The 26181-nt window shown below is 44.8% G+C and overlaps 1 protein-coding gene across 1 annotated transcript in view; it reads right to left on the reverse strand.

The window, feature by feature from the left end:
- Window positions 1–5507: 5507 nt before the first annotated feature.
- LOC135564810 (NLR family CARD domain-containing protein 3-like) overlaps window positions 5508–26181 on the reverse strand; it is a 63289-nt gene continuing 42615 nt past the window's right edge. Inside the window, exon 4 of the mRNA XM_065010876.1 lies at window positions 5508–6176. Within this exon, the coding sequence (XP_064866948.1) occupies window positions 5623–6176 (554 nt within the window). The 3' untranslated portion in view covers window positions 5508–5622. The remainder of the gene's footprint in view (window positions 6177–26181) is intronic.

Here is a 26181-nt window from a genome sequence, read left to right on the forward strand (position 1 = left end):
TTGTTACTTTGTTTCTGTTCATGTTCAGTTTTTCTCATTAAAAACCATGGAGACTTACCACGCCGCATATTGGTCCTCCGATCCTTCTCGCCTCAAAGAGGACGAAATCCCTTACATTATCTGAGAACAGCGCCCAGCAGACAAATCATTAGAAACGGTAACCAGCCAAGTAGACGAGTAAAACATGTCAGAAATGGCGATAAAATTAATAATTGACCTTTGATGTGATTCATATGGTTTCACTCACAAAACTCCCAGTTACCCAATAAATGTTTGTTTTGTTCAATCAAGTCCCTCTTTATTTCCAAAAAACTCCATTTTGTTAGCGCGTTTTGTTCAGGAAAACACTGTCTCAAACAACATCCGGTGAAATTGCAGAGCGTGAAACTAAACAAAACAGAAATTCTCATAATAACATAAAAGATACACATGTTACAAGAAGATAAACTTCTTGTTAATCCAACCGCTGTGTCAGATTTCAAAAAGGCTTGAATGCGAAAGCAAACCATGCTATTATCTGAGAACAGTGCCCAGCAGACAAATCATTACAAACAGTAAGCAGCCAAAAAACTAAAAAAAAGTCAGAAATAGCGTTAGAATTAATCACTTACCTTTGATGATCTTCATATGGTTGCACTCCGAAGACTCCATGTGTCACACTCTGACCATAGTTTGCATTGTTTGTTTCCATGTTTTGTTTGGTCAGGGTGTGATACGAGTGGGCATTCTATGTTGTATGTTTAGTTTGTCTGTGTCTATGTGATGTTGAATGTTTGCACTCAGTGTTTGATAGCGGTCACGTTCGTCTTATTATTTTGTATAGTTTGTTCAGTGTACTTCGTGTTTTTTCGTCATTCATTAAAATAATGTATTCACACCACGCTGCGCTTTGGTCTCCTCACTACGACGTGCGTGACAGAATGACCCACCAACAAAGGACCAAGCAGCATGGTAAAAGGCAGCAGCAGCGATCACAGGACTCATGGACTTGGGAGGAAATTCTGGACGGCAAAGGACCCTGGGCACAGCCAGGGGAATATCGCCGCCCCAAAGCAGAGCTGGAGGCAGCGAAAGCAGAGAGGCGCTTGTATGAGGAGGCAGCATGGCAGCGCTGCTGGAAGCCAGAGAGGCAGCACCAAAAATGTCTTGTGGGGGTGCACTTGGAGCAGTCGGCGAAGTTGAGGGGTGAGTCTGAGATTGTGAAGGAGTTATTGGACAGATTGGAGGAGAGTGAACGGAGGGGAGATTATGAGACATTCGAGGAGTTGTGGACGAAATTGGAGGAGAGTGAAGAGAGAGAGCTGTTGGTTTGGCATAGTATACACGGCATTCGCCCTGAGGAGCGTGTTAACTGTCCGATGCCACCTGTGTCAGTTCCTCGTACTCAGCCTGAAACTTGTGTTAAAGTTCCCGGAAGATTTGATGCCGGCTATACACACTAGGTCTCCAGTACACCTTCACAACCCAGTGTGTCCTGTTCCTGCTTCTCACACTCATCCTGAGGTGCGTGTTCTCAGCCCAGTGCCATCAGTGCCGGCACCACGCAGCAGGCCACCAGTGCGCCTCCAGTGCCCAGTACTCCCTGTTCCTGCTCCTCGCACTCGCCCTGAGGTGCGTGTCCCCAGCCCGGTACCACCAGTGCCGGAACCACGTACCAGGCCTATATTGCGCCTCGCCAGTCCAGAAAGTCCGGTACCCAGTCCAGAGGGTCTGGCAACAGTACCCAGTCCAGAGGGTCTGGCAACAGTACCCAGTCCAGAGGGTCCCAGTTCCCAGAGGCGTCTGGCAACAGTACCCAGAGCGTCCAGCAGTACCCAGTCGGTCCAGAGCAGCAACAGTACCCAGTCCAGAGCGTCCAGCAACAGTACCCAGTCCAGAGCGTCCAGCAACAGTACCCAGTCCAGAGCGTCCAGCAACAGTACCCAGTCCAGAGCGTCCAGCAACAGTACCCAGTCCAGAGCGTCCAGCAACAGTACCCAGTCCAGAGCAGCAACAGTCTACCAGACCGCCCAGCAACCTCCTAGCAACGAGTCCAGGGCAACACAGTCCGGAACCTAGAGCCCACAACAGTCTACAGACCGGTCACAGTCCGTCCGGAACCTCCACGCCACAGTCCGGATCCGCCAGTCTCCCTCCATTCCGGATCTGCCAGAGTCTCACTCCAGTCTGGCGCACTGCCAGAGTCTCCCTCCAGTCCGGATCCGCCAGAGTCTCCCTCCTGTCCTGAGCCACCAGAGTCTCCCTCCTGTCCTGAGCCAACAGAGTCTCCCGTCTGTCCTGAGCCAACAGATTCTCCAGTCTGTCCTGAGCCGCCAGAGCCGCCAGTCAGCCAGGAGCCGCCAGTCAGCCAGAATCCGCCAGAGCCGCCAGTCAGTCAGGAGCAGCCAGAGCCGTCATCCAGCCAGGAGCTGCCAGAGTCGCCTGTCACGTCGGCGATGCCGGAATCGCCCTCCTGTCCGGAGCTGCCTCTCAGTACGGTGCTGCCCCTCAGTCCGGTGCTGCCCTTCAGTCCGGAGGCGCTCCTCAGTCCAGTGGGGCCTTTGATTAGGGTCTTAGGTCCAAGGTCGGAGGCGAGGGTCGCCACTCTAAAGAGGCCCTTGAAGAGGCTATGGTGGAGTGGGGTCCACGTCCCTCGCCAGAGCCGTCACCGCAGACAGATGCCCACATAGACCCTCCCCTATAGGTTTAGGTTTTGCGGCCGGAGTCCGCATCTTAGGGGGGGATACTGTCACACTCTGACCATGGTTTGCATTGTTTGTTTCCATCTTTTGTTTGGTCAGGGTGTGATACGAGTGGGCATTCTATGTTGTATGTCTAGTTTGTCTGTGTCTATGTGATGTTGCATGTTTGCACTCAGTGTTTGATAGCGGTCATGTTCGTCTTATTATTTTGTATAGTTTGTTCAGTGTACTTAGTGTTTTTTCGTCATTCATTAAAATAATGTATTCACACCACGCTGCGCTTTGGTCTCCTCACTACGATGTGCGTGACACCATGTTACACAATAAATGTTTGTTTTGTTTGATAAAGTCCCTCTTTCTATTCAAAAACCTTCGTTTTCTTGGTGCGTCACAACAGGAAGACGAAAAATCTAAAAAGTGCCATAAAAGTTTGTAAAAACATGTCAAAAGATGTTTAAAATTAATCCTCAGGTTGTTTTTGTCATAAAGAATTGATAATATTTCAACCGGACAATATCTCCGTCAATAGAAAAGGAGAAACAAGAAAGGCACGCTCCCAGTCACACGCTGGACTCATGTCTGGAAATTTCCACTGTCCACTCATTGAAAGTGCTGTATCTCCCTCATTTTTCAGAGTAAAACCCTGAAACAATGCCTGAAGACTGGCCACATGTTGTGGAAGCCATAGAGATGGTGAACTGGGTCATAAGTCTTTGTATGGTGTATAGGCTTTCAATGGTAAACAGACTTTCAAAATAATAGCACTTCCTGGATAGATTTTCCTCACGTTTTTGCCTTACATATCTGTTCTGTTATACTCACAGACATTATTTTATTAACAGGTTTGGAAACTTTAGAGTGCTTTCTATCCAAATCTACAAATTATATGCATATCCTAGCTTCTGGGCCTGAGTTGCAGGCAGTTTACTTTGGGCACGCTTTTCATCCAAAATTCCAAATGCTGCCCCCTACCCTAGTGAGGTTTAATGAGCGAGCTAGGATGGGACATAGTCAAAATAACAATTTGTTCAGCACTTTTGAAATGTACAGAATTCAGAACATCGGCTATTCTTACAGTGTTCTCCATGTACACCAAGTCAGAACCAGAGGATAAATAAAGGGGGCATATAAGTAGACAATGAAAGCTCTTCCAATATTCAATGACTACATTTCTCTAAAACAGGTTATAGGCTACATTTGCACCACCAAGTCTGAACAGTAGGTGAAATTAAGAGGGGTAAATAGAACAAATTCTTAGGGTGAGGCACATGGGCTATTAACATCTTACTACACAACATACACTTAGTATTACTTTTGTAGCTACAGTATACACATCTCCCTGTCAAATTACATAATTTATGCAGCAGCATAGAAGACAGTTTTGGACTCACGTTGTTGTGCTGTGCTCACTTGAACAGGAAGGTGGCACGGTGGTCCTTTGTGGGACAATTTTGTCATCAAAGTCTGGCATTCTCTGGATTTATGGTGCTTTCAAAACAACTGGGAACTCAAAAAAAAAACAAGATTAAATCACGATGACGTCATTGAGCTTCAGGTCGTTTCTCTAGAAAGAGGCCAGATTTACCGAGTTGGATGACTGTTCAAAACCTATTTTCCCAGTCGGAGCTCGTTTATTCCCGACTTCCCAGTTGTCTTGAACTCACTGAATCAAGTTTTCGCAGTTCTGAATTAACAGTTGCCTTACTCAATAAATCAAAAAAGAAACCATGTTTGTATGCCGCTTTATTAATTCAATGATATAGATATATAAAAAAAATGTACATTGTTTGCAAACTGATATGTGTCACGTATTAATGCCAAAATATCATGCAAAACAAGCAAGCCACCATTTTGGGTGGGATTTGATTTATGTTGGTAAAGATTTGGGGCTCATAACAGCTCCACCTGCCCTGAATGATGGGTCACCACTGCACCCATAAGTGATTCGTTGAGAGCCCTGCAATAATGAGGCTGGTCGACCCCACACTCTTGAGTGTTGGGCCAAGAGCTCTGACATACAGAAACCAACAGAGGTCTCATATAGTAAACTTATAAATGCTTAGTCTGGCTGGTTCCACCACAACTGACTCAATGTGTCGAACCAACACATATCTAGTGGATGAGGTGGCCAACTAGTCAGAATCCTCTGTGTTCTCCTACGAGAACCAAGAACAGTTGGTTCTTACAATAGAGGATGAGGAGAGACTTTGTTCGGAACAGACAAGATGTGAATTAGGTACAGAGTTATGTGAAAACAGCAATTTACACAACCAGAGTAACACGATTGTACACACCTATCATTTATATTAACCTTAAAGTAATGCTACTACATATTTTTCATACCAAACACCCTGGATAGATAGGTTTACACACTAGAGAGATATTCAAACCAAACACCCTGGATAGAGAGGTTTACACACTAGAGAGATATTCATACCAAACACCCTGGATAGAGAGGTTAACACACTAGAGAGATATTCATACCAAACACCCTGGATAGAGAGGTTTACACACTAGAGAGATATTCATACCAAACACCCTGGATAGAGAGGTTAACACACTAGAGAGATATTCATACCAAACAGAGAGGTTTACACTAGAGAGATATTCATACCAAACACCCTGGATAGAGAGGTTAACACACTAGAGAGATATTCATACCAAACACCCTGGATAGAGAGGTTTACACACTAGAGAGATATTCATACCAAACACCCTGGATAGAGAGGTTAACACACTAGAGAGATATTCATACAAACACCCTGGATAGAGAGGTTAACACACTAGAGAGATATTCATACCAAACACCCTGGACCACTGGGATAGAGAGGTTTACACACTAGAGAGATATTCATACCAAACACCCTGGATAGAGAGGTTTACACACTAGAGAGATATTCTACATTGCTGCTCCAGTGTGTCTTACTAAACATGACCATGATTAGAGTGAAACATCATGTTGTGTTTGACACAGGGACACTGAGGAGTCTTCATACCAAACCCTAAACCCTGGATAGAGGGGCTCAGTGAATGTGGAGGTGAATGTGTACAGGTGGGTCAGTGTGTCAGAGGAGACTCTGTAGAAGGACAAAGTGCCGGCTGGCCAGTCCAGATACACTCCTACTCTGTGGAAGCTGGAGGGGCGGACGTCTATGGCAATGGGATAATTATTGTGAATGGCAATGTAACTGTTGTCATAGCAGAAAAGAGTCCAGGACGTGTCATTGTATCCAAGACAAAAGTCATTAGCCCTTCCTTTCCTGCTGATTCCTTTATATGTCATTCCTATATCAACCCTTCTCCCACTCCACTCTACCTCCCAGTAACAGCGCCCAGTCAGACCCTCTCTACACAGCACCTGTTCATAGTTCTCAAATCTCTCTGGGTCATCAGGATACGGCTGCTCCTCTGACCTCAGTGTCACTTTTCTGTTCTCCTCAGAGAGAGAGAGGAGTCGGTATACTGTGTTTAGGTCCAGTGTGAGATCACAGACATCTGATGGATGAAACCAGACACAATATTAGAAATCATCATCATTCACATTAGAATGTTAACTCACTTTTCACTAATTAATTTAATGTAGATGTTTCTAGGTATCAAAAGGAGAAGTTAAGGTAACTTGAGACTTGTTGAATGATCATATGATATACTGTATGGTAATATAAAACACACTTATTCCCATTAATTCACACACACATTGTCAAATCAACTCTTTGTAAACTTTGGTGTCCCTGATTTCTGCTTCTGTAGTACTACAGCTGATATTTAATATGACCAAGTAAGTAATGATTGTGGTCTTTGACTTGGATTTAACTTGAATTAAGACTTATTCTTAGTCATATTCTTCACAGCAGTCAACACTCACATTTTCTAAGTCCAGGTTTCATTGTGTACTCTCCACCATGTTCCACACTGTAGCGGTAAGCAGAAGAACAGACAGTCATTGAGGGATACACACACACACACACACACAGACACAGACACACACACACACACACACACACACACACACACACACACACACACACACACAGTCAGGATATAACTTTGTCTAAGTGGTGGTATGAATGTTTGTCTTAACTAGCCAGATAAGTCCAACATGTCTGATATGAACATTGACATAAACCCTCTACATACTTGAGTTTCTCCAGTCTGCAGTGTGGATCCTCCCGTCTCCGGGATGGGCTCATATGTGAGCAGAGAGCAGTCTGACTCCTGAGTCTCCTGGGTGATTGTAGCTCAGGTCCAGCTCTCTCAGGTGTGAGGGGTTTGACCTCAGAGCTGAGACCAGAGAAGCACAGCCTTCCTCTGTGACTAGACAGCGTGACAGCCTGCAAAGAGTCAAATCATATTAAAACCACACTGATATTCTTTGGTGGTGAAAATAGTGGCAGAATATATTTACTGTTTCAACATTTTCATATTATTATCAGATACATCCTGAAACCTGCCATTTCTACATAAATCAATGTATCATTATCAGAAATGACAAATTATCAAAGTATTGCCTGTAGATAGAAACATGTATCGTACAAATCTTTGAGACCAGTTTAAAAAGACAGTGACCAGACCAGTTTAAAATTGCAGTATCAGTCAAAAGACAGACAGTGAGGAATCAGATTTAGATTGTATTGAGTATACAGTCCACACCATATCTATTTAGACAGTGAGGTATCAGATTTAGATTGTATTGAGTATACAGTCCACACCATATCTATTTTGACAGTGAGGTATCAGATTTAGATTGTATTGAGTATACAGTCCACACCATATCTATTTAGACAGTGAGGTATCAGATTTAGATTGTATTGAGTATACAGTCCACACCATATCTATTTTGACAGTGAAGCTAACATTTTAAATGTGTCTCTATACTCCAACATTTTGGATTTCAGATCAAATGTTTCATATGAGGTGACAATATATAATTTCACCATTTATTTGACAATCTTTTAACACAAACTGTTTCACGTTTTGAAATGAAGGCACTTTATGTATCTAGTCAAAAGTATTTGAAGAAGTCATAAGCATTCTGACAAATGTAAAAAAAAAAGCTGAAGCAAAAGTTGAATATTTGGTCTTAAACTCATTGGTGCAGTTTGTTTTGGCCAATATTGAAATGGTGGATGATGACTGGAGTAATCTTCTGTCTAAGAGAGTAGATAACATGTTTCTAAACAATAATAAATTAATCCTGATGATGTCATGATTAAGAAAAATCATTAAAGAATCATGAATAACAATGAATGAGAAAGTTACAGAGGCTACAACAAAACATGCTAACCTCTCACCATTACCAATAACAGAGGCTACAACAAAACATGCTAACCTCTCACCATTACCAATAACAGAGGCTACAACAAAACATGCTAACCTCTCACCATTACCAATAACAGAGGCTACAACAAAACATGCTAACCTCTCACCATTACCAATAACAGAGGCTACAACAAAACATGCTAACCTCTCACCATTACCAATAACAGAGGCTACAACAAAACATGCTAACCTCTCACCATTACCAATAACAGAGGCTACAACAAAACATGCTAACCTCTCACCATTACCAATAACAGAGACTACAACAAAACATGCTAACCTCTCACCATTACCAATAACAGAGGCTACAACAAAACATACTAACCTCTCACCATTACCAATAACAGAGGCTACAACAAAACATGCTAACCTCTCACCATTACCAATAACAGAGGCTACAATAAAACATACTAATCTCTCCCCATTACCAATAACAGAGGCTACAACAAAACATGCTAACCTCTCACCATTACCAATAACAGAGGCTACAACAAAACATGCTAACCTCTCACCATTACCAATAACAGAGGCTACAACAAAACATACTAACCTCTCCCCATTACCAATAACAGAGGCTACAACAAAACATGCTAACCTCTCACCAGTACCAATAACAGAGGCTACAACAAAACATGCTAACCTCTCACCATTACCAATAACAGAGGCTACAACAAAACATAAACTAACCTCTCACCATTACCAATAACAGAGGCTACAACAAAACATGCTAACCTCTCACCATTACCAATAACAGAGACTACAACAAAACATGCTAACTTCTCACCATTACCAATAACAGAGGCTACAACAAAACATACTAACCTCTCACCATTACCAATAACAGAGGGGGTTTGATCTTTGTGTCTCTGTAACTTTCTCAAACACAACCAAGACTAACCTCTACTGCAAATGAATTCAACAAGTTAGTAGAATCACAAGCTTGTGATGTAAATCACACAAGTGTGATGTAATCACTGCAGGAATGGAATAGTTGACCAAACACTCAACTTTTGACTAAATTAGTTTGTACAATTAAGACTAAACGGTAAAATATACTATGTATGAATAGCTTTACAAAAAGGTGACATTCTGTACTGTAACCTAATATGAAACATTCTATCTAACAAGGTTTTATTTTATTTATTTCACCTTTATTTAACTAGGTAGGCTAGTTGAGAACACCTTTATTAACTAGGTAGGCTAGTTGAGAACACCTTTATTTAACCAGGTAGGCTAGTTGAGAACACCTTTATTTAACCAGGTAGGCTAGTTGAGAACACCTTTATTTAACCAGGTAGGCTAGTTGAGAACACCTTTATTTAACCAGGTAGGCTAGTTGAACAACACCTTTATTTAACCAGGTAGGCTAGTTGAGAACACCTTTATTTAACCAGGTAGGCTAGTTGAGAACACCTTTATTTAACCAGGTAGGCTAGTTGAGAACACCTTTATTTAACCAGGTAGGCTAGTTGAGAACACCTTTATTTAACCAGGTAGGCTAGTATGAACCAGGTAGAACACCTTTATTTAACCAGGTAGGCTAGTTGAGAACACCTTTATTTAACCAGGTAGGCTAGTTGAGAACACCTTTATTTAACCAGGTAGGCTAGTTGAGAACACCTTTATTTAACCAGGTAGGCTAGTTGAGAACACCTTTATTTAACCAGGTAGGCTAGTTGAGAACACCTTTATTTAACCAGGTAGGCTAAGAACACCTTTATTTAACCAGGTAGGCTAGTTGAGAACACCTTTATTTAACCAGGTAGGCTAGTTGAGAACACCTTTATTTAACCAGGTAGGCTAGTTGAGAACACCTTTATTTAACCAGGTAGGCTAGTTGAGAACACCTTTATTTAACCAGGTAGGCTAGTTGAGAACACCTTTATTTAACCAGGTAGGCTAGTTGAGAACACCTTTATTTAACCAGGTAGGCTAGTTGAGAACACCTTTATTTAACCAGGTAGGCTAGTTGAGAACACCTTTATTTAACCAGGTAGGCTAGTTGAGAACACCTTTATTTAACCAGGTAGGCTAGTTGAGAACACCTTTATTTAACCAGGTAGGCTAGTTGAGAACACCTTTATTTAACCAGGTAGGCTAGTTGAGAACACCTTTATTTAACCAGGTAGGCTAGTTGAGAACACCTTTATTTAACCAGGTAGGCTAGTTGAGAACACCTTTATTTAACCAGGTAGGCTAGTTGATTTAAACCAGGTAGGCTAGTTGAGAACACCTTTATTTAACCAGGTAGGCTAGTTGAGAACACCTTTATTTAACCAGGTAGGCTAGTTGAGAACACCTTTATTTAACTAGGTAGGCTAGTTGAGAACACCTTTATTTAACCAGGTAGGCTAGTTGAGAACACCTTTATTTAACCAGGTAGGCTAGTTGAGAACACCTTTATTTAACCAGGTAGGCTAGTTGAGAACACCTTTATTTAACCAGGTAGGCTAGTTGAGAACACCTTTATTTAACCAGGTAGGCTAGTTGAGAACACCTTTATTTAACCAGGTAGGCTAGTTGAGAACACCTTTATTTAACCAGGTAGGCTAGTTGAGAACACCTTTATTTAACCAGGTAGGCTAGTTGAGAACACCTTTATTTAACCAGGTAGGCTAGTTGAGAACACCTTTATTTAACCAGGTAGGCTAGTTGAGAACACCTTTATTTAACCAGGTAGGCTAGTTGAGAACACCTTTATTTAACCAGGTAGGCTAGTTGAGAACACCTTTATTTAACCAGGTAGGCTAGTTGAGAACACCTTTATTTAACCAGGTAGGCTAGTTGAGAACACCTTTATTTAACCAGGTAGGCTAGTTGAGAACACCTTTATTTAACCAGGTAGGCTAGTTGAGAACACCTTTATTTAACCAGGTAGGCTAGTTGAGAACACCTTTATTTAACCAGGTAGGCTAGTTGAGAACACCTTTATTTAACCAGGTAGGCTAGTTGAGAACACCTTTATTTAACCAGGTAGGCTAGTTGAGAACACCTTTATTTAACCAGGTAGGCTAGTTGAGAACACCTTTATTTAACCAGGTAGGCTAGTTGAGAACACCTTTATTTAACCAGGTAGGCTAGTTGAGAACACCTTTATTTAACCAGGTAGGCTAGTTGAGAACACCTTTATTTAACCAGGTAGGCTAGTTGAGAACACCTTTATTTAACCATGGTAGGCTAGTTGAGAACACCTTTATTTAACCAGGTAGGCTAGTTGAGAACACCTTTATTTAACCAGGTAGGCTAGTTGAGAACACCTTTATTTAACCAGGTAGGCTAGTTGAGAACACCTTTATTTAACCAGGTAGGCTAGTTGAGAACACCTTTATTTAACCAGGTAGGCTAGTTGAGAACACCTTTATTTAACCAGGTAGGCTAGTTGAGAACACCTTTATTTAACCAGGTAGGCTAGTTGAGAACACCTTTATTTAACTAGGTAGGCTAGTTGAGAACACCTTTATTTAACCAGGTAGGCTAGTTGAGAACACCTTTATTTAACCAGGTAGGCTAGTTGAGAACACCTTTATTTAACCAGGTAGGCTAGTTGAGAACACCTTTATTTAACCAGGTAGGCTAGTTGAGAACACCTTTATTTAACCAGGTAGGCTAGTTGAGAACACCTTTATTTAACCAGGTAGGCTAGTTGAGAACACCTTTATTTAACCAGGTAGGCTAGTTGAGAACACCTTTATTTAACCAGGTAGGCTAGTTGAGAACACCTTTATTTAACTAGGTAGGCTAGTTGAGAACACCTTTATTTAACCAGGTAGGCTAGTTGAGAACACCTTTATTTAACCAGGTAGGCTAGTTGAGAACACCTTTATTTAACCAGGTAGGCTAGTTGAGAACACCTTTATTTAACCAGGTAGGCTGTTGAGAACACCTTTATTTAACCAGGTAGGCTAGTTGAGAACACCTTTATTTAACCAGGTAGGCTAGTTGAGAACACCTTTATTTAACCAGGTAGGCTAGTTGAGAACACCTTTATTTAACCAGGTAGGCTAGTTGAGAACACCTTTATTTAACCAGGTAGGCTAGTTGAGAACACCTTTATTTAACTAGGTAGGCTAGTTGAGAACACCTTTATTTAACTAGGTAGGCTAGTTGAGAACACCTTTATTTAACCATGTAGGCTAGTTGAGAACACCTTTATTTAACCAGGTAGGCTAGTTGAGAACAAGTTCTCATTTGCAACTGCGACCTGGCCAAGATAAAGCACAGCAGTTCGACACATACAACAACACAGAGTTACACATGGAATAAACAAAATATACAGTCAATAACACAGTAGAACAAAAAGAAAAAAAGGTCTATATACAGTGAGTGCAAATGAGGTAAAATATGGGAGTTAAGGAAATAAATAGGCCATGGTGGCGAAGTAATTACATTATAGCAATTAAACACTGGAATGGTAGATGTGCAAAAGATGGATGTGCAAGTAGAGATACTGTGGTGCAAAAGGAGCAAAATAAATAAATAAATAAAGTATGGGGAAGAGGTAGGTAGACAGATGGGATGCAGACAGATGGGCTATGAACAGGTGCAGTGATCTGTGAGCTGCTCTGACAGCTTGTGCTTAAAGCTAGTGAGGGAGATATGAGTCTCCAGCTTCAGTGATTTTTGCAGTTCGTTCCAGTCAGTGGCAGCAGAGAACTGGAAGGAAAGACGACCAAAGGAGGAATTGGCTTTGGGGGTGACCAGTGAGATATACCTGCTGGAGCGCGTGCTACGAGTTATATGCTGCTATGGTGACCAGCGAGCTGAGATAAGGCAGGGGTTTACCTAGCAGAGACTTGTAGATAACCTTTAGCCAGTGGGTTTGGCGACGAGTATGAAGCGAGGGCCAGCCAACGAGAGCGTACAGGTCGCAGTGGTGGGTAGTATATGGGGCTTTGGTGACAAAACGGATGGCACTGTGTGTGACGACCCTCCCACTCTGTCTGCCGTATTCTGTCTTTGTTCTTGTTTCCTTATTAGGATGCCGGTGGGCGGAGTTGGGAGGGTCGTCAGCTACATGGGAAACACCTGGGCCAGGTGTCTCCCAGGATAAATAGACCTCTTCCACATTCATGGAGGAGACTCTCTCCATGCAGACACCTTTGTAGATTGTGTTGTGGTTCTTGGTGGCCTTTTGTTTGTTTGCTTTGGCACCTTTCATCACCCTGCATTATCACATTCATGCATGCAAAACACTCACTTACACTACTGATTACTGATTACACACACCATTGTATATTATACTTAGTTACTTATTTAATAAATATATATTTTGCTACGCCTTATCTCCACGTTGTCTCCCTTTGTTACGGGCTTTGAGCCGGTTCGTGACAAGTGGGGGCTCGTCCGGGATATTTGAACTATTGGTTTGGGAGACCGTGGAGGTACGTGTTTGGTTTGAATATTGTGTTTGAGTGTGATCGGCCCAGTATTGGTTGCCTTTGTTGTTTGGTTTGTGTGCTGCGTTGGAGAGAGTATAATGGTTAGTTTCCAGGCCCTGCCTAGCCTGAACTCTTGTTCTACTTTCTGTTGGGACGTCAGTCTGAGGTGAGTAATCTGCTGTGTACCTCGGTGGGAGATTTGGGTAGGGTAGTGGAACTTGCTACCCGGAGCTATAGCCTTTTTCCCCTGATAGGTTTAGCGACGTGTTTCATTTTTTGGAATATGTTGGGCATGGTTAATGTTTGTTATTTTTGTGTGGTGTCTGTGGACTGAGCAGTTGTCTCGGGGGCACATCCATGGCTTGGTGGAATTTGCCAGCATGCTGGGGAGTTCTATTTCCTTGCCAGCGGGATACAGTGCGTAAATTCCCACCGCAAATCTGCACGAAGACTAGGGTTGAGTTATTGTAGGTTTTGGGAAGCTCCGTATCTCATCTCTTCTGTGGTGCTCAGGGTGATTGTCAATTCTCGGGTTGTGGTCTGGTGTGCTCAGCAGAAGGGAAGAGCGAGAATTTTTTTTTGTGTGATTATGGAGTCTTATGTAGATAAGTTCATTCGCTCTCCATCAGAGGAATTGTTAGATTTAGGTACGAAAGAACAGCTGTTAAAGGTCGCGGAACACTACAAGGTTGAGATTAGTGATAAACGTCTAAAGAATTCTATTAGGTTGATATTGAAGGCCAATCTGATGGAGAGTGGTATTCTTGAAGTTACCACCGGGCCAGCCTCTGTTGAGGATTTGTCGTCTCCCCATAACGTTACAATGGCCATTCCATCGGTTAGTCCTAGTAGCCTTCTTTTTGAACAGCAGAAAGAACTGCTTTTGTTACAGCTGGAGCATGATCGTGAGAAGAGAGAGCATGATCGGGAGCATGATCGTGAGAAGCTAGAGCATGATCGTGTAAAATATGAAAAGGAATTGGCATTTAAACAAGAAATGGAGCGTGCTAAAATCAAGTTGCAACAAGAACGTATAGAGTTGGTTAGGGAAGGAAAGATCTCAGGGGAGAGTTTGTTTTGGGAAGGTGACCCAGATTTACCTAGGGGTAGTTCCGCTTTTGGTCCTGCCCCAGAGACATTTGATATTGTTGGGAACTTACGGTTATTGCCTCAGTTAAATGAAAGGGACCCCGAGACATTCTTTTCGTTGTTTGAGCGGGTTGCTGATGCTAGGAGTTGGCCTGATTCTGACCGCACTTTAATGTTGCAGTGTGTGCTGACTGGTAAAGCGCAGGAAGCATATTCAGCTCTTAGTGTACACGACAGTGCCAGTTATGATAAAGTTAAAACAGCTGTGTTACAGATTTATGAATTGGTCCCTGAGGCTTACCGCCAACGATTTAGAACTTTAAAAAGGGATGATAACCAGACTCATGTTGAGTTTGCGCGACAGTTATCTTTACAGTTTAATCACTGGTGTTCCGCCTCTGCAGTTGTGACTTTCCAAGGGCTGTGTGATCTGATTATGTTAGAGCAATTTAAGGACACAATTCCTGATCGTATTGCCACGTATATTAATGAACAGAAAGTAAAGAATGTTGCTGAAGCTGCGGTTTTGGCGGACGAGTATGTGTTGACTCACAAAAGTGTCTTTGCAGAGCCCCGTATTCGGAAAGAGTGGGGGCGTTCGGATAGATTTGGGCTTCGCTCACCGAGATACTTTGGTTCTCCGGCAGAGTTCTATTCAACTAGGGTTGAACCTGCCTCCCATGGTAAAGCTGACTTTGGGCAGGAGTGTCACTACTGTCAAGGTTCAGGTCATTGGAAAAACGAATGTCCACTTCTCAGGTCAAAGGGTGCTTACGCTAAATCTAAGCCTACTGCGTTAGCTGCACCTGTTCCACATCAGTTTATTCATGACTCATTTCCTCAGGCCCAGGAGAATGTGAAAGTCCATATTGATCCAGACTATTTACCTTTCATTACGGAAGGTTTTGTGTCTATGTTAGGAAGTAAAGACCTAGTGCCAGTGAAGATCCTGAGAGACACAGGTGCCTCTGAATCATTTGTGTTGGAGTCTGTGTTACCCTTTTCTGCTGAGACTGATTCGGGGAATAGTGTTCTAATTAGGGAATAGGTTTGAACACTCTGTCAGTTCCATTGCATAAACTGATGTTGGATTGTGGGCTGGTGCAGGGTGAAGTTGTTGTGGGTGTGCGTCCTTCGTTGCCTATTGAGGGCATCGATGTTGTCCTTGGGAATAACTTGGCTGGTGAGCGTGTATGGCCTGTCGTGTTTCCATCTCTAGTGGTTTCCACTAAGCCGTCATTTGTTGGGATTCCTGATGAGAGTGTACAGAGTTTCCCAGAGGTGTTCTCTGCGTGTGCAGTGACACGTTCTATGAGCCGTGGCGAACTGGTCACTGCGCCGACTAATGATAATAATACAAAGTATGTCACTGTTTTCCCTGTTATCCCGTTATCTGTAACCCGCTCAGATCTAATCAAGGCGCAACGGGATGACCCCACGTTGGAAGAGTTGCGTGATCAAATTGTGCCTATAGAACAGTTGGGAGATGTCGCCCATGGCTATTTTCTCCAAGAGGATGTCCTGATGAGAAAGTGGGTGTCTCATGATAGTGTTTTTCTGGGGAGGCAATTAGTCAGGTTGTTGTACCAGTTAAGCTTCGTGAGTTGGTGTTGGAAACTTCTCACAGCGACGTGGCTGGACATATGGGGGTGAGGAAAACCTACAATCGCATATTAAGACATTTCTTTTGGCCTAGATTAAAGAGGGATGTTTCTGATTTTATCAAAACTTGTCACACCTGTCAATTAACTGGTAAGCCTAATCAAGCTATTAAACCAGTACCATTGTTTCCTATTCCTGTACTCAGCCAACCTTTTGAGTATCTGATTATTGACTGTGTGGGTCCTCTGCCTCGGTCTAAAAGGGTAGCAGTTACCTGTTCACTGTGATGTGTCAGACCACTAGGTTTCCTGCTGCCTATCCTCTCCGATCTATCACGACTAAATCGGTGTTAAAAGCTTTGACTCAGTTTCTCTCATTGTTTGGAATCCCTAAGGTCATTCAGAGTGATCAAGGATCTAATTTTACCTCTAATCTGTTTGGTCAGGTTCTTCAACAGCTCCATATTAAACACAATTTGTCTAGCGCCTATCACGCGTAAAGTCAAGGAGCACTGGAACGTTTCCATCAAACACTTAAGTCTTTGTTGAGAGCTTATTGTACTGAGATGGATAAGGATTGGGAGGAGGGGTTGCCTTGGTTACTGTTAGCCGCTAGGGAAGTTTCACAGGAGAGCACAGGTTTCAGTCCAAATGACCTTGTGTTTGGACATAGGGTGCGTGGACTTTTATCTGTTCTCCAGGATGACTGGAAGTCTCCCGAGCCTCCTCAGTCCCTGTTATCGTATGTGTGTGATTTCCAGCGACGGCTGTACGCCGCTGGTGAAATGGCTAAAGAGAAGTTATCATCTTCACAGGAGAGGATGAAGGGCATATTTGATCGCCGAACTGAGCCTCATCACTTTAGTCCAGGTGACCAGGTTCTTGCTCTGCTGCCAATTGTTGGTTCTCCTTTTCAAGCCAAGTTTCAAGGTCCATATACAGTGGTGCGCCAGTGCACTGAGCAAAATTATCTAGTTGCCACTCCAGAACGGAGGAAAGCACACCAGCTGTGCCATGTAAATCTGTTAAAACCCTATTATGCACCTTCCTCTGAGACTGAACAGTGGGATTCTACAGAGGACGGTAAACCTGTTCTTTTTGCTGATACCGTTGTTTCCTTGGGTTCTTGTCGTGCTAGATCTGTGCATGAGGAGGAAGATGTTCCTGGTCCTGACGATTGTATATTGCAGGGTAGATTGAAAAATTCAGAAACACTGGATATTTTAGACAGTCTTCTCACTCACCTACCTGTTAATGGGCGGAAAGAGATGGTTGGTCTGATTCAGAGATTTCCAGGTTTGTTTTCTGATACACCTACACGTACAAACTTAATAGAACATGATATTGACATTGGAGGTGCTGACCCCATTCGTCAGCGGTTCTATAGAGTTTCTTCAGAGAAACTACGTTGTCTGGATGCTGAGGTCAAGTACATGCTGGAGAGTAAGATAGCAGAGCTTTTTTTCTCCAGTTGGGTTTCTCCCTGTATCTTGGTCAGTAAACCGGATGGAACAAACCGTTTTTGTAAGGACTACCGTAAGGTAAACAGTGTCACAAAGCCAGATTCATTTCCTCTTCCTCGGATGGAGGACTGTGTTGATCAAGTCGGTGCAGCTAAGTTTGTGAGCAAATTTGACCTGTTAAAAGGCTATTGGCAGTTGCCACTGACGAGTAGGGCACGTGAAATCTATGAATCATTGGAAGTGACTATGAATCGTTGGAAGTGACTATGAATCGTTGGAAGTGACTATGAATCGTTGGGAGTTGTAAAAATTAAGAAGGACCCTGATGTTCTTTTCGTTGGAGTTTGTAGCTGTTGGTCTTTTGTGCCATGTTCCTGAATGTTTACGTGACTGACCATTGTTTCGGGTTGTCATGTTCTATCTTTCCTGTCTGTTCCCTCCTGGTCTTGTGTTCTTCTTTCCTCTTAAAATATTGCTTCCTATGCACAAAGGTTGCTGAGGTCTGGGGAGGAGGAGGTTGGTTGGTGCAGGTGGAGGTGTGAACACATAACCCCTCGTCAATTTGGGACGCGGGAGGCCTGTGTCAATTTGAGACGCGGGAGGCCTGTGTGTCAATTTGGGACGTGTCAATTTGGGAGGCTGGTATGTTGTTCCGGGGTCCTTGTTGGTCCCCGGTTTTATGGGGGAATGTGACGACCCTCCCACTCTGTCTGCCGTATTCTGTCTTTGTTCTTGTTTCCTTATTAGGATGCCGGTGGGCGGAGTTGGGAGGGTCGTCAGCTACATGGGAAACACCTGGGCCAGGTGTCTCCCAGGATAAATAGACCTCTTCCACATTCATGGAGGAGACTCTCTCCATGCAGACACCTTTGTAGATTGTGTTGTGGTTCTTGGTGGCCTTTTGTTTGTTTGCTTTGGCACCTTTCATCACCCTGCATTATCACATTCATGCATGCAAAACACTCACTTACACTACTGATTACTGATTACACACACCATTGTATATTATACTTAGTTACTTATTTAATAAATATATATTTTGCTACGCCTTATCTCCACGTTGTCTCCCTTTGTTACGGGCTTTGAGCCGGTTCGTGACACTGTGATAGACTGCATCCAGTTTGTTGAGTAGAGTGTTGGAGGCTATTTTACAGATGTCATGGCCGAAGTCGAGGATCGATAGGATGGTCAGTTTTACGAGGGTATGTTTGGCAGCATGAGTGAAGGATGCTTTGTTGCAAAATAGAATGCCGATTCTAGATTTCATTTTGGATTGGATATGCTTAATATGAGTCTGGAAGGAGAGTTTACAGTCTAGCCAGACACCTGGGTATTTGTAGTTATCCACGTATTCTAAGTCAGAGCCATCCAGAGTAGTGATGCTGGATGGGCGGGCAGGTGCGGGCAATGATCGGTTGAATAGCATGCATTTAGTGTTATTTGCATTTAAGAGCATTTGGAGGCCACAGAAAGAGTTGTATGGCATTGAAGCTCATCTGGAGCTTTGTTACTAACAGTGCCCAAAGAAGGGCCAGAAGTATACGGAATGGTGTCGTCTGCGTAGAGGTGGATCAGGGAATCCCCAGCAGCAAGAACGAAATCATTGATGTATACAGAGAAGAAAGTCGGCCTGAGAATTGAACCCTGTGGCACCCCCATAGAGACTGCCAGAGGTCCGAACAACAGGCCCTCCAATTTGACACACTGAGCTCTATCAGAGAAGTAGTTGGTGAACCAGGCGAGGCAATAATTTGAGAAACCAAGGCTGTTGACTCTGCCAATAAGAATGTCCTGATTGACAGAGTCGAAAGCCTTGGCCAGGTCGATAAATGCACAGTAATGCACAGTAATGTTTCTTATCGATGGCGGTTATGATATCGTTTAGTACCTTGAGCGTGGCTGATGTGCACCCGTGACCGGCTCGGAAACCAGATTGCACAGAGGAGAAGGTACTGTGGGATTCGAGATGGTCAGTGACCTGTTTGTTAACTTGGCTTTCGAAGACCTCAGAGATGAAGGTTAGGATGGATATAGGTCTGTAGCAGTTTGGGTCTAGAGTGTCTCCCCCTTTGAAGAGGGGGATGAGTGTGGCAGCTTTCCAATCTTTTGGAATCTCAGACGATACAAATGAGAGGTTGAACAGGATAGTATTAGGGGTTGCAACAATTTTGGTAGATCATTTTAGAAGGAGAGGGTCCAGATTGTCTAGCCCGGCTGATTTGTAGGGGTCCAGATTTTGCAGCTCTTTCAGAATATCAGCTATCTGGATATGGGTGAAGGAGAAATGGTGGGGGCTTGGGCGGGTTGCTGTGGAGGGTGCCGGGCAGTTGATCGGGGTAGGGGTAGCCAGGTGGAAAGCATGGCCAGCCGTAGAGAAATGCTTATTAAAATTCTCAATTATAGTGGATTAGTCGGTTGTAACAGTGTTTCCTAGCCTCAGAGCAGTGGGTAGTTGGGAGGAGGTGCTCTTATTCTCCATGGACTTTACAGTGTTTCCTAGCCTCAGAGCAGTGGGTAGCTGGGAGGAGGTGCTCTTATTCTCCATGGACTTTACAGTGTTTCCTAGCCTCAGAGCAGTGGGTAGCTGGGAGGAGGTGCTCTTATTCTCCATGGACTTTACAGTGTTTCCTAGCCTCAGAGCAGTGGGTAGCTGGGAGGAGGTGCTCTTATTCTCCATGGACTTTACAGTGTTTCCTAGCCTCAGAGCAGTGGGTAGCTGGGAGGAGGTGCTCTTATTCTCCATGGACTTTACAGTGTTTCCTAGCCTCAGAGCAGTGGGTAGTTGGGAGGAGGTGCTCTTATTCTCCATGGACTTTACAGTGTTTCCTAGCCTCAGAGCAGTAGGTAGCTGGGAGGAGGTGCTCTTATTCTCCATGGACTTTACAGTGTTTCCTAGCCTCAGAGCAGTGGGTAGTTGGGAGGAGGTGCTCTTATTCTCCATGGACTTTACAGTGTTTCCTAGCCTCAGAGCAGTGGGTAGCTGGGAGGAGGTGCTCTTATTCTCCATGGACTTTACAGTGTTTCCTAGCCTCAGAGCAGTGGGTAGTTGGGAGGAGGTGCTCTTATTCTCCATGGACTTTACAGTGTTTCCTAGCCTCAGAGCAGTGGGTAGCTGGGAGGAGGTGCTCTTATTCTCCATGGACTTTACAGTGTTTCCTATCCTCAGAGCAGTGGGTAGCTGGGAGGAGGTGCTCTTATTCTCCATGGACTTTACAGTGTCCCAGAACGTTTTTGAGTTTGTACTGAAGGATGCAAATGTCTGTTTAAAAAGCTAGCCTTAGCTTTCCTAACTGCCTGTATATGTTGGTTCCTATATTCCCTGAAAAGTTGCATATTATTCAATGCTAATGCTAGCCTCAGAGCAGTGGGTAGCTGGGAGGAGGTGCTCTTATTCTCCATGGACTTTACAACGCGAAAGGATGTTTTTGTGCTGGTCAAGGGCAGACAGGTCTGGAGTGAACCAAGGACTATATCTATTCCTGGTTCTACATTTTTTTGAATGGTCATGCCTCTTTAAGATGGTGAGGAAGGCACTTTTAAATAATAACTAGGCATCCTCTACTGTCGGGATCAGGTCAATTAGAAACCCCGGCCAGGTCGATTAGAAAGGCCTGCTCACAGAAGTGTTTTAGGGAGCGTTTGACAGTGATGAGGGGTGGTCTTTTGATCGCAGACCCATTACGGATGCCGACAATGAGGCAGTGATCCCTGCGATCTTGGTTGAAAACAGCAAAGTTGTATTTGGAGGGCGAGTTAGTTCAAATCAAATCAAATCATTTGATTTGATTTGATTTGATTTGAGTTAGTTAGGATGACATTTATGAGGGTGCCCGTGTTTACGGATTTGGGGTTACAGTGGGGCAAAAAAGTATTTGGTCAGCCACCAATTGTGCAAGTTCTCCCACTTAAAAAGATGAGAGAGGCCTGTAATTTTCATCATAGGTACACTTCAACTATGACAGACAAAATTAGAAAAAAATCCAGAAAATCACATTGTAGGATTTTTTTATGAATTTATTTGCAAATTATGGTGGAAAATAAGTATTTGGTCATGTCACGTTCTGACCGTTATTTCCTTTGTTTTATCATTATTTAGTATGGTCAGGGCGTGAGTTGGGTGGGCAGTCTATGTTTGTTTTTCTATGATTTGGGTATTTCTATGTTTCAGCCTAGTATGGTTCTCAATCAGAGGCAGGTGTCATTAGTTGTCTCTGATTGAGAATCATACTTAGGTAGCCTGGGTTTCACGGTGTGTTTGTGGGTGATTGTTCCTATCTCTGTGTTTGCACCAGATAGGACTGTTTTGGTTTTCCACATTCTTTGTTTTTGTAGTGTTCATGTTTATTCCTTTTTGTTATTAAACATGAATCAGTATAATCACGCCGCATTTTGGTCCGCTTCTCCTTCACAACAGGAAGACCGTGACAGGTCACCTACAAACAAGCAAGATTTCTGGCTCTCACAGACCTGTAACTTTTTTTGCCCCACTGTATATCTGGTAGGTTCATTGAAAAATTGTGTGAGATTGACGGCATCAAGCTTAGATTGTAGAATGCCCGGGGTGTTAAGCATGTCAGACTTTAGGTCACCTAGCAGCAAGAGCTCAGAAGATAGATGGGGGGGCAATCAAATCACTCGAATGTTCAGAAAGCTTAACTTTCTGAACATTCGAGACGTGTAGTCCACTTGCCCTTCCAATCTCCTTTGCATTAGCGTAGCCTCTTCTGTAGCCTGTCAACTATGTGTCTGTCTATCCCTGTTCTCTCCTCTCTGCACAGACCATACAAACGCTCCACACCGCGTGGCCGCGGCCACCCTAATCTGGTGGTCCCAGCGCGCACGACCCACGTGGAGTTCCAGGTCTCCGGTAGCCTCCGGTAGCCTCTGGAACTGCCGATCTGCGGCCAACAAGGCAGAGTTCATCTCAGCCTATGCCTCCCTCCAGTCCCTCGACTTCTTGGCACTGACGGAAACATGGATCACCACAGATAACACTGCTACTCCTGCTGCTCTCCGTCCGCCCACGTGTTCTCGCACACCCCGAGAGCTTCTGGTCAGTGGGGTGGTGGCACCGGGATCCTCATCTCTCCCAAGTGGTCATTCTCTCTTTCTCCCCTTACCCATCTGTCTATCGCCTCCTTTGAATTCCATGCTGTCACAGTTACCAGCCCTTTCAAGCTTAACATCCTTATCATTTATCGCCCTCCAGGTTCCCTCGGAGAGTTCATCAATGAGCTTGATGCCTTGATAAGCTCCTTTCCTGAGGACGGCTCACCTCTCACAGTTCTGGGCGACTTTAACCTCCCCACGTCTACTTTTGACTCATTCCTCTCTGCCTCCTTCTTTCCACTCCTCTCCTCTTTTGACCTCACCCTCTCACCTTCCCCCCCTACTCGACCCCCCCTACTCGACCTCATCTTTACTAGATGCTGTTCTTCCACTAACCTCATTGCAACTCCCCTCCAAGTCTCCGACCACTACCTTGTATCCTTTTCCCTCTCGCTCTCATCCAACACTTCCCACACTGCCCCTACTCGGATGGTATCGCGCCGTCCCAACCTTCGCTCTCTCTCCCCCGCTACTCTCTCCTCTTCCATCCTATCATCTCTTCCCTCTGCTCAAACCTTCTCCAACCTATCTCCTGATTCTGCCTCCTCAACCCTCCTCTCCTCCCTTTCTGCATCCTTTGACTCTCTATGCCCCCTATCCTCCAGGCCGGCTCGGTCCTCCCCTCCCGCTCCGTGGCTCGATGACTCATTGCGAGCTCACAGAACAGGGCTCCGGGCAGCCGAGCGGAAATGGAGGAAAACTCGCCTCCCTGCGGACCTGGCATCCTTTCACTCCCTCCTCTCTACATTTTCCTCTTCTGTCTCTGCTGCTAAAGCCACTTTCTACCACTCTAAATTCCAAGCATCTGCCTCTAACCCTAGGAAGCTCTTTGCCACCTTCTCCTCCCTCCTGAATCCCCCCCCTCCCTCCCCTCTCTGCAGATGACTTCGTCAACCATTTTGAAAAGAAGGTCGACGACATCCGATTCTCGTTTGCTAAGTCAAACGACACCGCTGGTTCTGCTCACACTGCCCTACCCTGTGCTCTGACCTCTTTCTCCCCTCTCTCTCCAGATGAAATCTCGCGTCTTGTGACGGCCGGCCGCCCAACAACCTGCCCGCTTGACCCTATCCCCTCTCTTCTCCAGACCATTTCCGGAGACCTTCTCCCTTACCTCACCTCGCTCATCAACTCATCCCTGACTGCTGGCTACGTCCCTTCCGTCTTCAAGAGAGCGAGAGTTGCACCCCTTCTGAAAAAACCTACACTCGATCCCTCCGATGTCAACAACTACAGACCAGTATCCCTTTTTCTTTTCTCTCCAAAACTCTTGAACGTGCCGTCCTTGGCCAGCTCTCCCGTTATCTCTCTCAGAATGACCTTCTTGATCCAAATCAGTCAGGTTTCAAGACTAGTCATTCAACTGAGACTGCTCTTCTCTGTATCACGGAGGCGCTCCGCACTGCTAAAGCTAACTCTCTCTCCTCTGCTCTCATCCTTCTAGACCTATCGGCTGCCTTCGATACTGTGAACCATCAGATCCTCCTCTCCACCCTCTCCGAGTTGGGCATCTCCGGCGCGGCCCACGCTTGGATTGCGTCCTACCTGACAGGTCGCTCCTACCAGGTGGCGTGGCGAGAATCTGTCTCCTCACCACGCGCTCTCACCACTGGCGTCCCCCCAGGGCTCTGTTCTAGGCCCTCTCCTATTCTCGCTATACACCAAGTCACTTGGCTCCGTCATAACCTCACATGGTCTCTCCTATCATTGCTATGCAGACGACACACAATTAATCTTCTCCTTTCCCCCTTCTGATGACCAGGTGGCAAATCGCATCTCTGCATGTCTGGCAGACATATCAGTGTGGATGACGGATCACCACCTCAACCTGAACCTCGGCAAGACGGAGCTGCTCTTCCTCCCGGGGAAGGACTGCCCGTTCCATGATCTCGCCATCACGGTTGACAACTCCATTGTGTCCTCCTCCCAGAGCGCTAAGAACCTTGGCGTGATCCTGGACAACACCCTGTCGTTCTCAACTAACATCAAGGCGGTGGCCCGTTCCTGTAGGTTCATGCTCTACAACATCCGCAGAGTACGACCCTGCCTCACACAGGAAGCGGCGCAGGTCCTAATCCAGGCACTTGTCATCTCCCGTCTGGATTACTGCAACTCGCTGTTGGCTGGGCTCCCTGCCTGTGCCATTAACCCCCTACAACTCATCCAGAACGCCGCAGCCCGTCTGGTGTTCAACCTTCCCAAGTTCTCTCACGTCACCCCGCTCCTCCGCTCTCTCCACTGGCTTCCAGTTGAAGCTCGCATCCGCTACAAGACCATGGTGCTTGCCTACGGAGCTGTGAGGGGAACGGCACCTCAGTACCTCCAGGCTCTGATCAGGCCCTACACCCAAACAAGGGCACTGCGTTCATCCACCTCTGGCCTGCTCGCCTCCCTACCACTGAGGAAGTACAGTTCCCGCTCAGCCCAGTCAAAACTGTTCGCTGCTCTGGCCCCCCAATGGTGGAACAAACTCCCTCACGACGCCAGGACAGCGGAGTCAATCACCACCTTCCGGAGACACCTGAAACCCCACCTCTTTAAGGAATACCTAGGATAGGATAAAGAAATCCTTCTCACCCCCCCCCCCTAAAATATTTAGTTGCACTATTGTAAAGTGGCTGTTCCACTGGATGTCATAAGGTGAATGCACCAATTTGTAAGTCGCTCTGGATAAGAGCGTCTGCTAAATGACTTAAATGTAAAATGTGTCGAGGGCACAGCTGGGGGCAGAGGGTGGTCTATAGCAAGCGGCAACGGTGAGAGACTTGTTTCTGGAAAGGTTCATTTTTAGAAGTAGAAGCTCAAATTGTTTGGGTACAGACCTGGATAGTAAGACAGAACTCTGCAGGTTATCTTTTCAGTAGATTGTAACACCGCCCCCTTTGGCAGTTCTATCTTGTCTGAAAATTGTATAGTTAGGGATGGAAATGTCAAGGTTTTTGGTGGTCTTCCTAAGCCAGGATTCAGACACGGCTAGGACATCCGGAATGGTGGAGTGTGCTAGGGCAGTGAATAAAACAAACTTAGGGAGGATAACAGAGGCTAACAGAACTGGATGTCTAGTACGTTCAGAACAGAGAGTAAAAGGAGCAGATTTCTGGGCACGGTAGAATATATTCAAGGCATAATGTACAGACAAAGGTATAGTAGGATGTGAATACAGTGGGGGTAAACCTGTGCATATAGTGATAATGAAAGAGATATTGTCTCTAGAAATTGCATTTAAACCAGGTGATGTCACTGCGTGTGTGGGAGGGGTAACTAAATTGTTAGCCGAGGCATGTTGAGCAGTGCTAGAGGCTCTACAGTGAAATAAAACAATAGTTACAAACCAAAACAGCAATGGACAAGGCATGGTGACGTCAGGGAGAGGCATGCATAGCCGGGTGATCATACGAGTCCAGTGCTTCAGGAAACTAGCAGGCTAACAGATAGGCCTTAGAGGGATGACGCAGGAAAGTCTGTTGTGCCACCGTCGTGCAGTTACATCAGTGGATGGATCAGCAGGGCTCCGTGTGGTAAACCAGGCCAGTTGGCAAAA

The sequence above is a fragment of the Oncorhynchus nerka genome, linkage group LG26, assembly GCF_034236695.1.
Source record: "Oncorhynchus nerka isolate Pitt River linkage group LG26, Oner_Uvic_2.0, whole genome shotgun sequence".
Classification (NCBI taxonomy): Eukaryota; Metazoa; Chordata; class Actinopteri; order Salmoniformes; family Salmonidae; genus Oncorhynchus; species Oncorhynchus nerka.